Source organism: Scyliorhinus torazame, chromosome 13 (assembly GCF_047496885.1).
Source record: "Scyliorhinus torazame isolate Kashiwa2021f chromosome 13, sScyTor2.1, whole genome shotgun sequence".
Classification (NCBI taxonomy): Eukaryota; Metazoa; Chordata; class Chondrichthyes; order Carcharhiniformes; family Scyliorhinidae; genus Scyliorhinus; species Scyliorhinus torazame.
The window spans coordinates 90,809,655-90,825,173 of NC_092719.1; the positions used below are offsets into that span (position 1 = coordinate 90,809,655).

The 15,519-nt window shown below is 46.7% G+C and overlaps 1 protein-coding gene across 8 annotated transcripts in view; it reads right to left on the reverse strand.

Annotated features, from left to right (window-relative positions):
- washc4 (WASH complex subunit 4) overlaps positions 1 to 15,519 on the reverse strand; it is a 425,031-nt gene that overhangs the window by 58,501 nt on the left and 351,011 nt on the right. For 7 of the 8 annotated variants that reach the window (XM_072471956.1, XM_072471955.1, XM_072471954.1 and 4 more), the window contains 2 exons: positions 9,389 to 9,536; positions 1,163 to 1,259 (listed from right to left, as the gene is read on the reverse strand). In XM_072471956.1, coding sequence (XP_072328057.1) covers positions 1,163 to 1,259; positions 9,389 to 9,536 — 245 coding nt within the window. The remainder of the gene's footprint in view (positions 1 to 1,162; positions 1,260 to 9,388; positions 9,537 to 15,519) is intronic. The other variant, XM_072471953.1, reaches the window with a different exon arrangement.

A 15,519-nucleotide genomic window follows, 5' to 3' on the forward strand; every position in this document is an offset into this window, starting at 1 on the left:
TTGGTTTCGGACAATGCTCGGCACAACATCGAGGGCCAAAGGGCCTGTTCTGTGCTGTTCTATGAACTTCTATGGTTGTGTGCTGCTTGAAAGGAGAAAGCCAGTTTGAGGAGAAAGCTGGGAGTGTCTGTGTGTTGTGCAAAGAGCTGCAGGAAGAAAACAGAGCGGGTCTGTGGATGTCTGCAAATCCAAAGACTATAAATATATTGAATGTAACCTCATGTCTGTTGTTACAGGTGAAGTCTTTTGGATGTTTGAAGGAACATTTTGAGGGATTATTTAGTGTTGTATTATTTTTGGGGTTATCTTTGAAGTAAGGGGTGTTAAGTGATCCAATGTATATTTAAAAGGTTAAGTTGAGTTCATGGAATAAACATTGTTTTGTGATAAAAAACGTGTCCATAATTGTAATACCACACCTGGGGAACAAGCCGTGTGCTTCAAAAGCAACAATCCATTAAACGGGGAGGTTGGTTGAACTCCATGATACATTTTGGGGTTCTGACAACACCTCTCCCATAACACTCTAAATTTTTTTTAAAACTTTCAAAATATTTTTTTTAAACTTCTACCTGATGCTTTGACTGGAAGGAGTAAACCCAGCCAGAACCACTGTCACATTCATTTCATCAGATGTAAAATGAGATTCACTTTAGATTTGCTTCCTTCTTGCGAGTGTATTGGGGGGGGGGGGGGAAATCAACACTGCACAAGTATTAATCTTTATTTAACTGGATTTTTTACTGTATTGAAGGATCCTACTCGAAGTTAAGTCCTATTCAAATCCCAGGAATTGTAATCAGTGCCAGTACATTAATGTGCACGGTCAGTTTGAGGACTAATCGTGGCAGCACCGTAGTAGTCGAACTCTGCATTCAATTTAGAATAAATATCAAGGTAGCATTTTGTTTGGAAAACTCAAAATTTCCAACATTTAAAGAGGCAAATGGAAGTTAATTTTCCATCTGTCCACCAACTCAGCTCTTATCGACAATGATGTCTGAGACACTAGAATGTATATAGACAGCTGACAGGCTTCACACCGATCTCTTGGCTCTGACTTGTTCTCATTTGTTAACATTTTTTGTTAGCTCCTGGCACAATATTTCAATTATTATTACAGAAAGTCCCTGGAAAAATCACACAATATATTTCCACTAACCCATTGCAAATCCATCATCAGTAAAAGCAGCTCCAACTTTATTTTTCTTATTCAACTTCTCCTTACAGCTTATCGAATGATCAACAAAGTTCAGTGTCTGAAAGGAACCATCTTAAACCATTAATCATGTGAAGAAAAAACATTTGAAATTAATGTACTCTTCCAGCCTTCATTTATTGCCTACAATGAGACAAAAGAGAGCTTGGTTTGGACTTGATACAGATAAAGCTACAAATAACCCAAATGAAAGTAAAGGGGTTCAATACCATTTATTTATGCAATTTAGTTACAAATATTTCCTGTCAGCAATCCTCATTACAAATTCCTAGGTCCACATTTACAATGGTGACTATGTAAAGACTTCACACTGTAAATACAGCGGTTTGTCAATGGTGACAACGATATCTCAGCTTCACATATCTTCACACTGAGCAGCACGGTAGCACAAGTACAAGTGGATAGCACTGTGACTTCACAGCTCCAGGGTCCCAGGTTCGATTCCCCGGTTGGTCACTGTCTGTGCGGAGTCTGCACTTTCTCCCCGTGTCTGCGTGGGTTTACTCCGGGTGCTCCGGTTTCCTCCCACAGTCCAAGGACGTGCAGGTTAGGTGGATTGGCCATGCTAAATTGCCCTTAGTGTCCAAAAAGGTTAGGAGGGGTTATTGGGTTACGGGGATAGGGTGGAAATGAGGGCTTAAGTGGGTCGGTGCAGACTCGATGGGCTGAATGGCCTACTTCTGCACTGTATGTTCTATGTCTATGTCTTTGTACTGGGGAAACTCCGACTCATCAACCAACTCCTTCACTTACAAACAAAGAACAAAGAAATGTACAGCACAGGAACAGGCCCTTCGGCCCTCCAAGCCCGTGCCGACCATGCTGCCCGACTACACTACAATCTTCTACACTTCCTGGGTCCGTATCCTTCTATTCCCATCCTATTCATATATTTGTCAAGATGCCCCTTAAATGTCCCTATCGTCCCTGCTTCCACTACCTCCTCCGGTAGCGAGTTCCAGGCACCCACTACCCTCTGCGTAAAAAACTTGCCTCGTACATCTACTCTAAACCTTGCCCCTCTCACCTTAAACCTATGCCCCCTAGTAATTGACCCCTCTACCCTGGGGAAAAGCCTCTGACTATCCACTCTGTCTATGCCCCTCATAATTTTGTATACCTCTATCAGGTCTCCCCTCAACCTCCTTCGTTCCAGTGAGAACAAACCAAGTTTATTCAACCGCTCCTCATAGCTAATGCCCTCCATACCAGGCAACATTCTGGTAAATCTCTTCTGCACCCTCTCTAAAGCCTCCACATCCTTCTGGTAGTGTGGCGACCAGAATTGAACACTATACTCCAAGTGTGGCCTAACTAAGGTTCTATACAGCTGCAACATGACTTGCCAATTCTTATACTCAATGCCCCGGCCAATGAAGGCAAGCATGCCGTATGCCTTCTTGACTACCTTCTCCACCTGTGTTGCACCTTTCAATGACCTGTGGACCTGTACTCCTAGATCTCTTTGACTTTCAATACTCTTGAGGGTTCTACCATTCACTGTATATTCCCTCCCTGCATTAGACCTTCCAAAATGCATTACCTCACATTTGTCCGGATTAAACTCCATCTGCCATCTCTCCGCCCAAGTCTCCAGACAATCTAAATCCTGCTCTATCCTCCGACAGTCCTCATCGCTATCCGCAATTCCACCAACCTTTGTGTCGTCTGCAAACTTACTAATCAGACCAGTTACATTTTCCTCCAAATCATTTATATATACTACAAAGAGCAAAGGTCCCAGCAGTGATCCCTGTGGAACACCACTGGTCACAGCCCTCCAATTAGAAAAGCATCCCTCCATTGCTACGCTCTGCCTTCTATGGCCTAGCCAGTTCTGTATCCACCTTGCCAGCTCACCCCTGATCCCGTGTGACTTCACCTTTTGTACTAGTCTATCATGAGGGACCTTGTCAAAGGCCTTATTGAAGTCCATAGAGACAACATCTACTGCCCTACCTGCATCAATCATCTTAGTGACCTCCTCGAAAAACTCTATCAAGTTAGTGAGACACGACCTCCCCTTCACAAAACCGTGCTGCCTCTCACTAATACGTCCATTTGCTTCCAAATGGGAGTAGATCCTGTCTCTGAGAATTCTCTCCAGTAATTTCCCGACCACTGAAGTAAGGCTCACCGGCCTGTAGTTCCCGGGATTATCCTTGCTACCCTTCTTAAACAGAGGAACAACATTGGCTATTCTCCAGTCCTCCGGGACATCCCCTGAAGACAGCGAGGATCCAAAGATTTCTGTCAAGGCCTCAGCAATTTCCTCTCTAGCCTCCTTCAGTATTCTGGGGTAGATCCCATCAGGCCCTGGGGACTTATCTACCGTAATATTTTTAAAGACACCCAACACCTCGTCTTTTTGGATTACAATGTGACCCAACCTATCTACACCCCCTTCTCCAGACTCAACATCTACCAATTCCTTCTCTTTGGTGAATACTGATGCAAAGTATTCATTTAGTACCTCGCCCATTTCCTCTGGCTCCACACATAGATTCCCTTGCCTATCCTTCAGTGGGCCAACCCTTTCCCTGGCTACCCTCTTGCTTTTTATGTACGTGTAAAAAGCCTTGGGATTTTCCTTAACCACTGAAGTAAGGCTCACCGGCCTGTAGTTCCCGGGATTTTCCTTGCTACCCTTCTTAAACAGAGGAACAACATTGGCTATTCTCCAGTCCTCCGGGACATCCCCTGAAGACAGCGAGGATCCAAAGATTTCTGTCAAGGCCTCAGCAATTTCCTCTCCAGCCTCCTTCAGTATTCTGGGGTAGATCCCATCAGGCCCTGGGGACTTATCTACCTTAATATTTTTTAAGACACCCAACACCTCGTCTTTTTGGATCACAATGTGACCCAGGCTATCTACACCCCCTTCTCCAGACTCAACATCTACCAATTCCTACTCTTTGGTGAATACTGATGCAAAGTATTCATTTAGTACCTCGCCCATTTCCTCTGGCTCCACACATAGATTCCCTTGCCTATCCTTCAGTGGGCCAACCCTTTCCCTGGCTACCCTCTTGCTTTTTATGTACGTGTAAAAAGCCTTGGGATTTTCCTTAACCCTATTTGCCAATGACTTTTCGTGACCCCTTCTAGCTCTCCTGACTCCTTGCTTAAGTTCCTTCCTACTTTCCTTATATTCCCATTCCTTATATACCTTTGACCTTTTACTAGAACTATAAATAATATAAAATCAAACAATGGAAAACAAAGGACAGAATATATGATTGCAAATAGAGAAAAGCTTCCAAAACCTGTTCTAATTCGAAGAACATGGGATAGAGGAGGGGTGGACCATATGGCCCCTTAAGCCTGCTCCATCATTTAATATGATCATGGCTGATCTTACATAGGAAAGTAGGAAAAATAGGAAATAGGGGCTCCTTGCGCCTGCTCTGACATTCAACTAGATCATGGTTAATGGTCTACCTCAGTGCCATTTCTTTGCATCATCCATGTATCCCTCGGTATCTTTAATATCTAGAAATCTAATCTATCTCTGTCTTGAATATACTCAACGACTAAGTCTCCACAACCCTCTTGGAGTAAAGAATTCCAAAGATTCACCACTCTCTGAATGAAGGAATTCTTCATCTCAGTCCTAAATGGCCTGTCCCTTATTCTGAGATTGTGTCCTGTGGTTCCTGACCCACCAGCCAGTGGAAAACAACCTTTCTGCATCTACACATTTCATTTGGGATTGGCAGCTAAACGTTCCAGGATTTAGATGTTTCAGGTGGGATAGAGGGGGATGTAAAAGGGGAGGCGGATTTGCGCTACTGGTTAGGGAGAATATCACAGCTGTACTGCGGGAGGACACCTCAGAGGGCAGTGAGGCTATATGGGTAGAGATCAGGAATAAGAAGGGTGCAGTCACAATGTTGGGGGTTTACTACAGGCCTCCCAACAGCCAGCGGGAGATAGAGGAGCAGATAGGTAGACAGATTTTGGAAAAGAGTAAAAACAACAGGGTTGTGGTGATGGGAGACTTCAACTTCCCCAATATTGACTGGGACTCACTTCGTGCCAGGGGCTTAGACGGGGAGGAGTTTGTAAGGAGCATCCAGGAGGGCTTCTTAAAACAATATGTAGACAGTCCAACTAGGGAAGGGGCGGTACTGGACCTGGTATTGGGGAATGAGCCCGGCCAGGTGGTAGATGTTTTAGTAGGGGAGCATTTCTGTAACAGTGACCACAATTCAGTAAGTTTTAAAGTACTGGTGGACAAGGATAAGAGTGGTCCTAGGATGAATGTGCTAAATTGGGGGAAGGCTAATTATAACAGTATTAGGCGGGAACTGAAGAACATAGATTGGGGGCGGATGTTTGAGGGCAAATCAACAGCTGACATGTGGGAGGCTTTCAAGTGGCAGTTGAAAGGAATTCAGGACCGGCATGTTCCTGTGAGGAAGAAGGATAAATACGGCAATTTTCGGGAACCTTGGAAACGAGAGATATTGTAGGCCTCGTCAAAAAGAAAAAGGAGACATTTGTCAGGGCTAAAAGGCTGGGAACAGACGAAGCCTGCGTGGAATATAAGGAAAGTAGGAATAAACTTAAGCAAGGAGTCAGGAGGGCTAGAAGGGGTCACGAAAAGTCATTGGCAAATAGGGTTAAGGAAAATCCCAAGGCTTTTTACACGTACATAAAAAGCAAGAGGGTAGCCAGGGAAAGGGTTGGCCCACTGAAGGATAGGCAAGGGAATCTATGTGTGGAGCCAGAGGAAATGGGTGAGGTACTAAATGAATACTTTGCATCAGTATTCACCAAAGAGAAGAAATTGGTAGATGTTGAGTCTGGAGAAGGGTGTGTAGATAGCCTGGGTCACATTGAGATCCAAAAAGACGAGGTGTTGGGTGTCTTCAAAAATATTAAGGTAGATAAGTCCCCAGGGCCTGATGGGATCTACCCCAGAATACTGAAGGAGGCTGGAGAGGATATTGCGGAGGCCTTGACAGAAATCTTTGGATCCTCACTGTCTTCAGGGAATGTCCCGGAGGACTGGAGAATATCCAATGTTGTTCCTCTGTTTAAGAAGGGTAGCAAGGGTAATCAAGGGAACTACAGGCCGGTGAGCCTTACTTCAGTGGTAGGGAAATTACTGGAGAGAATTCTTCGAGACAGGATCTACTCCCATTTGGAAGCAAATGGACGTATTAGTGAGAGGCAGCATGGTTTTGTGAAGGGGAGGTCGTGTCTCACTAACTTAATAGAGTTTTCCGAGGAGGTCACTAAGATGATTGATGCAGGTAGGGCAGTGGATGTTGTCTATATGGACTTCAGTAAGGCCTTTGACAAGGTCCCTCATGGTAGACTAGTACAAAAGGTGAAGTCACACGGGATCAGGGGTGAGCTGGCAAGGTGGATACAGAACTGGCTAGGTCATAGATGGCAGAGAGTAACAATGGAAGGATGCTTTTCTAATTGGAGGGCTGTGACCAGTGGTGTTCCACAGGGATCAGTGCCGGGACCTTTGCTCTTTGTAGTATATATAAATGATGTGGAGGAAAATGTAACTGGTCTGATTAGTAAGTTTGCAGACGACACAAAGGTTGGTGGAATTGCGGATAGCGATGAGGACTGTCAGAGGATGCAGCAGGATTTAGATTGTTTGGAGACTTGGGCGGAGAGATGGCAGATGGAGTTTAATCCGGACAAATGTGAGGTAATGCATTTTGGAAGGTCTAATGCAGGTGGAGAATATACAGTGAATGGTAGAACCCTCAAGAGTATTGAAAGTCAAAGAGATCTAGGAGTACAGGTCCACAGGTCATTGAAAGGGGCAACACAGGTGGAGAAGGGAGTCAAGAAGGCATACGGCATGCTTGCCTTCATTGGCCGGGGCATTGAGTATAAGAATTGGCAAGTCATGTTGCAGCTGTATAGAACCTTAGTTAGGCCACACTTGGAGTATAGTGTTCAATTCTGGTCGCCACACTACCAGAAGGATGTGGAGGCTTTAGAGAGGGTGCAGAAGAGATTTACCAGAATGTTGCCTGGTATGGAGGGCATTAGCAATGAGGAGCGGTTGAATAAACTCGGTTTGTTCTCACTGGAACGAAGGAGGTTGAGGGGAGACCTGATAGAGGTATACAAAATTATGAGGGGCATAGACAGAGTGGATAGTCAGAGGCTTTTCCCCAGGGTAGAGGGGTCAATTACTCGGGGGCATAGGTTTAAGGTGAGAGGGGCAAGGTTTAGAGTAGATGTACGAGGCAAGTTTTTTACGCAGAGGGTAGTGGGTGCCTGGAACTCGCTACCGGAGGAGGTGGTGGAAGCAGGGACGATAGTGACATTTAAGGGGCATCTTGACAAATACATGAATAGGATGGGAATAGAGGGATACGGACCCAGGAAGTGTAGAAGATTGTAGTTTAGTCGGGCAGCATGGTCGGCACGGGCTTGGAGGGCCGAAGGGCCTGTCCTGTGCTGTACATTTCTTTGTTCTTTGTTCTACCTTGTCGAGCTCTGTAAGAATTACAATGCTTTAATGAAATCACCTAAATCACCTCTCATTCTTCTAAACTCTACTGAATACAGTCCCAGTCTCCTCAATCTTTCCTCATAAGAGAATTCATATCCCAGGGATTAGTCTCGTTAACCTTTCCTGCATTCCCTTCACATCAAGTATATCCTTCCTTAGGAAAGATGATCAAAACTGTACACAATGCTCCAGGTGTGGTTTCACCATGGCTCTTTACAACTGCAACAAGACACCTTACGGCTGTACTGAAATCCTCTTGCAACAAAGGCCAATAAAGAATTTTCTGCATTCATTTAATTTTCCCACCAACTCCCATATTTCGATTCCCTGAGAGCTCAAATATCTATCTGTTTCAGCCTTAAATATATTCAAAATCAACTCTCTGGGGGAGAGAATTTCACAGATTTACAACCCTTTGAAGAAAATATCTCATCTAAGTTATAATTAAGACCAGAAGACCATAAAAGTCCTAAATAAGACCAGAAGAAATAGGAACAGGAGGAGGCTGTTCAGCCCCTCGAGCCTACTCCACCAATCGGAACATGGCGGATCCAACATGCCTCACGTCCACTTTCCTGCCCTTCCCCCACAACCCTCGATTCCCTTACTGATCAAAATTGTATCTCAGCCTTAAATATACACAAGGACTCTGCACGCACAACTCTCTGTCTTGTCCTGGCTATTTCTCTCTGGTACTGGCTACTTATTTATTTATGTGTTGGCCACAAACAGGTCTCAGAACAGTCTGGTGAATGGCTCCCATGTTTTGTGGAAGCCCTCTTCTGACCCATGGATGGCGAATTTGATTTTCTCCATTTGGAGGAATTCCGATAGGTCGGAGAGCCAGTCTGCAGCTTTAGGTGGTGCTGCTGACCGCCAGCCGAACAGGATTCTATGGCGGGCGATCAGGGAGGCAAAGGCAAGGGCATCTGCCCTCCTCTCCATGAAGAGATCTGGCTGGTCTGATACCCCACAAACTCCCACTTTCGGGCATGGGTCCACCCCACCACTTTGGACATTGTCTCGAAGAAGGCTGTCCAGTACCCAGCAAGTCTGGGAAAGACCAGAACACGTGGGCGTGGTTGGCTGGGCCTCCTTGGCAATGTTCACATCTATCCTCCACCTCCGGGAAGAACCTGTTCATTCATTACCTTAATTTCCTTACTTGTATTAGTCCCTTGGTCACCCTATATTTCTGATACATAATTTCTAGCTTCTACCAGAAGACAGACACAAAATATTTGTTTAATGTTTCTGCCATTTCCTCATTCCCCATGATAATTTCCCCTGTTTCTGACTCTATAGAACCAATATATACTTTAGCTACTCTCTTCCTTTTATATATATTGAAAAGGCTCTTACCATCTGTTTTTATATTCTTGGCTAGTTTATTCACATAACCTATTTTTATCCTTATTAATATTTTGGCTATCCTTCAACAGCATTTCCAATCCCTAAGCATAAAATTCATTTTTAATCTAATCCCTGGCAAGCCAGGGATGGATCTTGCTGGCTGAGCTCTTGTTTTTTTTAAATGAAATGCATGCTTGTTGAACCCCACCCTTTAAACATGTTTCACCTGAAATCTATTTGGTCATGATTTCTCATGTCAGTGACATCAACTATTATATCAGAAAATATTAGGGTAACATAAAACAGACAGGTCTACTTACCAACGGTGGCACAATGATGTAAAAGTTACGAAGGTGCATATTTTTAGAGTTGCGGAATTCAGGAGAAAATACATCCAGAAGCATCTTGAAATATTCAGTCCCCTCTGCAGAGTTTCTAGTGAGATCATTGAGAACAGAATCCAATTGTCTAACATTTAAAACAAAACCGAAAGCTAAAATAAAATTTCACAAACAACAAAATCTATTTAACTATTAAATGGTTGGCAGTGTAACCCAACTCATGAGGAAGGAGCTAGGAGGTTAGTACAAATTCAGAAACAGCTGGCGGGGAAGTGGTTCTGATTTTTTTTGTCCAGTTCTGAAAATGTTCATGTCACCTCTTGTTCATCACCTTGTTGATGTCCTCTGGTTAATGACCCCTCTGCCATTGAAAATTGCTTCTCCATCTAAACTCTCCATGATTTTAAATACCTCTTTCAAATCTCTGCTTAGCCTCATCTGCTCTCAGGAGGAACTACTACAGCTTCTCTCTTCTATCCACCGAAATGTAACCTCTCATCCTAGAATCCATTCACATAAATCTCTTCTGCTCCCTTTTTTTGATTTGATTTAATTTATTATTGTCACATGTATTAGGATACAGTGAAAAGTGTTGTTTCTTGCAGACTATACAGACAATGCATACCGTACATAGAGAAGGAAGGAGAGACTACAGAATGTAATGTTACTGTCATAACTAGGATGTGGAGAAAAGGTCAACTTAATATGACGTAGGTCCATTCAAAAGTCTGATGGGAGCAGGGAAGAGGCTGTTTTTGAGTCGGTTGGTACGTGACCTCAAACTTATGGTGGTTGCCTTTCCGAGGCAGCAGAGTCAATGGATGGGAGCCTGGTTTGCGTGATGGACTGGGGTACATTCACGACATTTTGTAGTTTCCTGCGGTCTTGGGCAGAGCAGGAACCATACCAAGCTGTGACACAACCAGAAAGAATGCTTTCAATCGTGCATCTGTAGAGGTTGGTGAGAGTCGTAGCTGACATGCCAAAATTCCTTAGTCTTCTGAGAAAGTAGAGTCATTGGTGGGCTTTCTTTTTTTTTAATTAAATATTTTATTGAAAATTTTTGGTCAACCAACACAGTACATTGTGCATCCTTTACACAATATTATAACAACACAAATAACAATGACCTATTTTATAAACAAAAAATGAATAAATAATAAATAACAAAAATGAAAACTAGCCCTAATTGGCAACTGCCTTGTCACAAGTAACACTCTCCAAAAATATAATTTAACAGTCCAATATATAATTATCTGTAGCAACGACCTATACATACTATACAGTATATATTAACAACCCTGAGAGTCCTTCTGGTTCCTCCCCCCCCCCCCCCCCCCCCCCCCTGATCCTGGGCTGCTGCTGCTGCCTTCTTTTTCCCATTCCGTCTATCTTTCTGCGAGGTATTCGACGAACGGTTGCCACCGCCTGGTGAACCCTTGAGCCGACCCCCTTAGGACGAACTTAATCCGCTCTAGCTTTATAAACCCCGCCATGTCATTTATCCAGGTCTCCACCCCCGGGGGCTTGGCTTCTTTCCACATTAGCAATATCCTGCGCCGGGCTACTAGGGACGCAAAGGCCAAAACATCGGCCTCTCTCGCCTCCTGCACTCCCGGCTCTTGTGCAACCCCAAATATAGCTAACCCCCAGCTTGGTTCGACCCGGACTCCTACTACTTTTGAAAGCACCTTTGTCACCCCCATCCAAAACCCCTGTAGTGCCGGGCATGCCCAAAACATATGTGTATGATTCGCTGGGCTTCTCGAGCACCTCGCACACCTATCCTCCACCCCAAAAAATTTACTGAGCCGTGCTCCAGTCATATGTGCCCTGTGTAATACCTTAAACTGAATCAGGCTTAGCCTGGCACACGAGGACGACGAGTTTACCCTGCTTAGGGCATCTGCCCACAGCCCCTCCTCGATCTCCTCCCCCAGCTCTTCTTCCCATTTCCCTTTTAGTTCATCTACCATAGTCTCCCCTTCGTCCCTCATTTCCCTATATATATCTGACACCTTACCATCCCCCACCCATGTCTTTGAGATCACTCTGTCCTGCACCTCGTGTTGGGAGCTGCGGGAATTCCCTCACCTGTTGCCTCGCAAAAGCCCTCAGTTGCATATACCTGAATGCATTCCCTTGGGGCAACCCATATTTCTCGGTCAGCGCTCCCAGACTCGCGAACTTCCCATCCACAAACAGATCTTTCAGTTGCGTTATTCCTGCTCTTTGCCACATTCCATATCCCCCATCCATTCCCCCCGGGGCAAACCTATGGTTGTTTCTTATCGGGGACCCCCCCAAGGCTCCAGTCTTTCCCCTATGCCGTCTCCACTGTCCCCAAATCTTCAGTGTAGCCACCACCACTGGGCTTGTGGTGTAGTTCCTCGGTGAGAACGGCAATGGGGCTGTCACCATAGCCTGTAGGCTAGTCCCCCTACAGGACGCCCTCTCTAATCTCTTCCACGCCGCTCCCTCCTCCTCTCCCATCCACTTACTCACCATTGAAATATTAGCGGCCCAATAATACTCACTTAGGCTCGGTAGTGCCAGCCCCCCCCTATCCCTGCTACGCTGTAAGAATCCCTTCCTCACTCTCGGAGTCTTCCCGGCCCACACAAAACCCATGATGCTCTTTTCAATCCTTTTAAAAAAAGCCTTCGTGATCACCACCGGGAGGCACTGAAACACAAAGAGGAATCTCGGGAGGACCACCATCTTAACCGCCTGCACCCTCCCTGCCATTGACACGGATACCATATCCCATCTCTTGAAATCCTCCTCCATCTGTTCCACCAACCGCGTTAAATTTAACCTATGCAATGTGCCCCAATTCTTAGCTATCTGGATCCCCAGGTAACGAAAGTCCCTTGTTACCTTCCTCAACGGTAGGTCCTCTATTTCTCTACTCTGCTCCCCTGGATGCACCACAAACAACTCACTTTTCCCCATGTTCAATTTATACCCTGAAAAATCCCCAAACTCCCCAAGTATCCGCATTATTTCTGGCATCCCCTCCGCCGGGTCCGCCACGTATAGTAGCAAATCGTCCGCATACAAAGATACCCGGTGCTCTTCTCCTCCCCTAAGTACTCCCCTCCACTTCTTGGAACCCCTCAACGCTATCGCCAGGGGCTCAATCGCCAGTGCAAACAATAATGGGGACAGAGGGCATCCCTGCCTTGTCCCTCTATGGAGCCGAAAATATGCAGATCCCCGTCCATTCGTGACCACGCTCGCCACTAGGGCCCTATACAACAGCTGCACCCATCTAACATACCCCTCTCCAAAACCAAATCTCCTCAACACCTCCCACAAATAATCCCACTCCACTCTATCAAATGCTTTATCGGCATCCATCGCCACTACTATCTCCGTTTCTCCCTCTGGTGGGGCCATCATCATTACCCCTAACAACCTCCGTATATTCGTGTTCAGCTGTCTCCCCTTCACAAACCCAGTTTGGTCCTCGTGGACCACCCCCGGGACACATTCCTCTATTCTCATTGCCATTACCTTGGCCAGGACCTTGGCATCTACATTTAGGAGGGAAATAGGTCTATAGGACCCGCATTGTAGCGGGTCCTTTTCCTTCTTTAAGAGAAGCGATATTGTTGCTTCAGACATAGTCGGGGGCAGTTGTCCCCTTTCCTTTGCCTCATTAAAGGTCCTCGTCAGTACCGGGGCGAGCAAGTCCACATATTTTCTATAGAATTCGACTGGGAATCCATCCGGTCCCGGGGCCTTTCCCGCCTGCATGCTCCTAATTCCTTTCACCACTTCTTCTACCTTGATCTGTGCTCCCAGTCCCACCCTTTCCTGCTCTTCCACCTTGGGAAATTCCAGCCGATCCAAGAAGCCCATCATTCTCTCCCTCCCATCCGGGGGTTGAGCTTCATATAATTTTTTATAAAATGTCTTGAACACTCCATTCACTCTCTCCGCTCCCCGCTCCATCTCTCCTTCCTCATCCCTCACTCCCCCTATTTCCCTCGCTGCTCCCCTTTTCCTCAATTGGTGTGCCAGCAACCTGCTCGCCTTCTCCCCATATTCGTACTGTACACCCTGTGCCTTCCTCCATTGTGCCTCTGCAGTGCCTGTAGTCAGCAAGTCAAATTCTACATGTAGCCTTTGCCTTTCCCTGTACAGTCCCTCCTCCGGTGCTTCCGCATAATGTCTGTCCACCCTCAAAAGTTCTTGCAGCAACCGCTCCCGTTCCTTACTCTCCTGCTTCCCTTTATGTGCCCTTATTGATATCAGCTCCCCTCTAACCACCGCCTTCAACGCCTCCCAGACCACTCCCACCTGGACCTCCCCATTATCATTGAGTTCCAAGTACTTTTCAATGCACCCCCTCACCCTTAGACACACCCCCTCATCTGCCATTAGTCCCATGTCCATTCTCCAGGGTGGGCGCCCTCCTGTTTCCTCCCCTATCTCCAAGTCCACCCAGTGTGGAGCGTGATCCGAAATGGCTATAGCCGTATACTCCGTTCCCCTCACCTTCGGGATCAATGCCCTACCCAGCACAAAAAAGTCTATTCGCGAGTAGACTTTATGGACATAGGAGAAAAACGAGAACTCCTTACTCCTAGGTCTGCTAAATCTCCACGGGTCTACACCTCCCATCTGCTCCAAGTACCTTGGCTGCTGCCGGCCTCCTTCCAGTCCTGGACTTCGACCTATCCAGCCCTGGTTCCAACACCGTATTAAAATCTCCCCCCATTATCAGCTTTCCCATCTCTAGGTCCGGAATGCGTCCTAGCATCCGCCTCATAAAATTGGCATCATCCCAGTTCGGGGCATATACGTTTACCAAAACCACCGTCTCCCCCTGTAGTTTGCCACTCACCATCACGTATCTGTCCCCGTTATCTGCCACTATAGTCTTTGCCTCGAACATTACCCGCTTCCCCACTAATATAGCCACCCCCCTGTTTTTCGCATCTAGCCCCGAATGGAACACCTGCCCCACCCATCCTTTGCGTAGCCTAACCTGGTCTATCAGTTTCAGGTGCGTTTCCTGTAACATAACCACATCTGCCTTAAGTTTCTTAAGGTGTGCGAGTACCCGTGCCCTCTTTATCGGCCCGTTCAGCCCTCTCACGTTCCACGTGATCAGCCGAGTTGGGGGGCTTCCTACCCCACCCCCCTTGTCGATTAGCCATCACCTTTTTCCAGCTCCTCACCCGGTTCCCACGCAGCTGTATCTCCCCCAGGCGGTGCCCCCCCCACCCATCCTCTCCCATACCAGCTCCCCCCTCTCCCCAGCAGCAGCAACCCAGTCATTCCCCCCTCCCACCCCCCCCCCCCGCTAGATCCCCCGCTAGCGTAATTACTCCCCCCATGTTGCTCCCAGAAGTCAGCAAACTCTGGCTGACCTCGGCTTCCCCCCGTGACCTCGGCTCGCACCGTGCGACGCCCCCTCCTTCCTGCTTCTCTATTCCCGCCATGATTATCATAGCGCGGGAACCAAGCCCGCGCTTCTCCCTTGGCCCCGCCCCCAATGGCCAACGCCCCATCTCCTCCACCTCCCCTCCTCCCCCCATCACCACCTGTGGGAGAGAGAAAAGTTACCACATCGCAGGATTAGTACATAAAACCCCCCACATTTGCCCCCCACATTCGCCCCACCACTTTGTTCGAACGTTCTTTTTAATAACCCGCTCATTCCAGTTTTTCTTCCACAATAAAAGTCCACGCTTCATCCGCCATCTCAAAGTAGTGGTGCCTCCCTCGATATGTGACCCACAGTCTTGCCGGTTGCAGCATTCCAAATTTTATCTTCTTTTTATGAAGCACCGCCTTGGCCCGATTAAAGCTCGCCCTCCTTCTCGCCACCTCCGCACTCCAGTCTTGATAAACGCGGATCACCGCGTTCTCCCATTTACTGCTCCGAGTTTTCTTCGCCCATCTAAGGACCATTTCTCTATCCTTAAAACGGAGGAATCTCACCACTATGGCTCTGGGAATTTCTCCTGCTCTCGGTCCTCGCGCCATCACTCGGTATGCTCCCTCCACCTCCAACGGACCCGCCGGGGCCTCCGCTCCCATTAACGAGTGCAGCATCATGCTCACATATGCCCCGACGTCCGCTCCCTCCACAC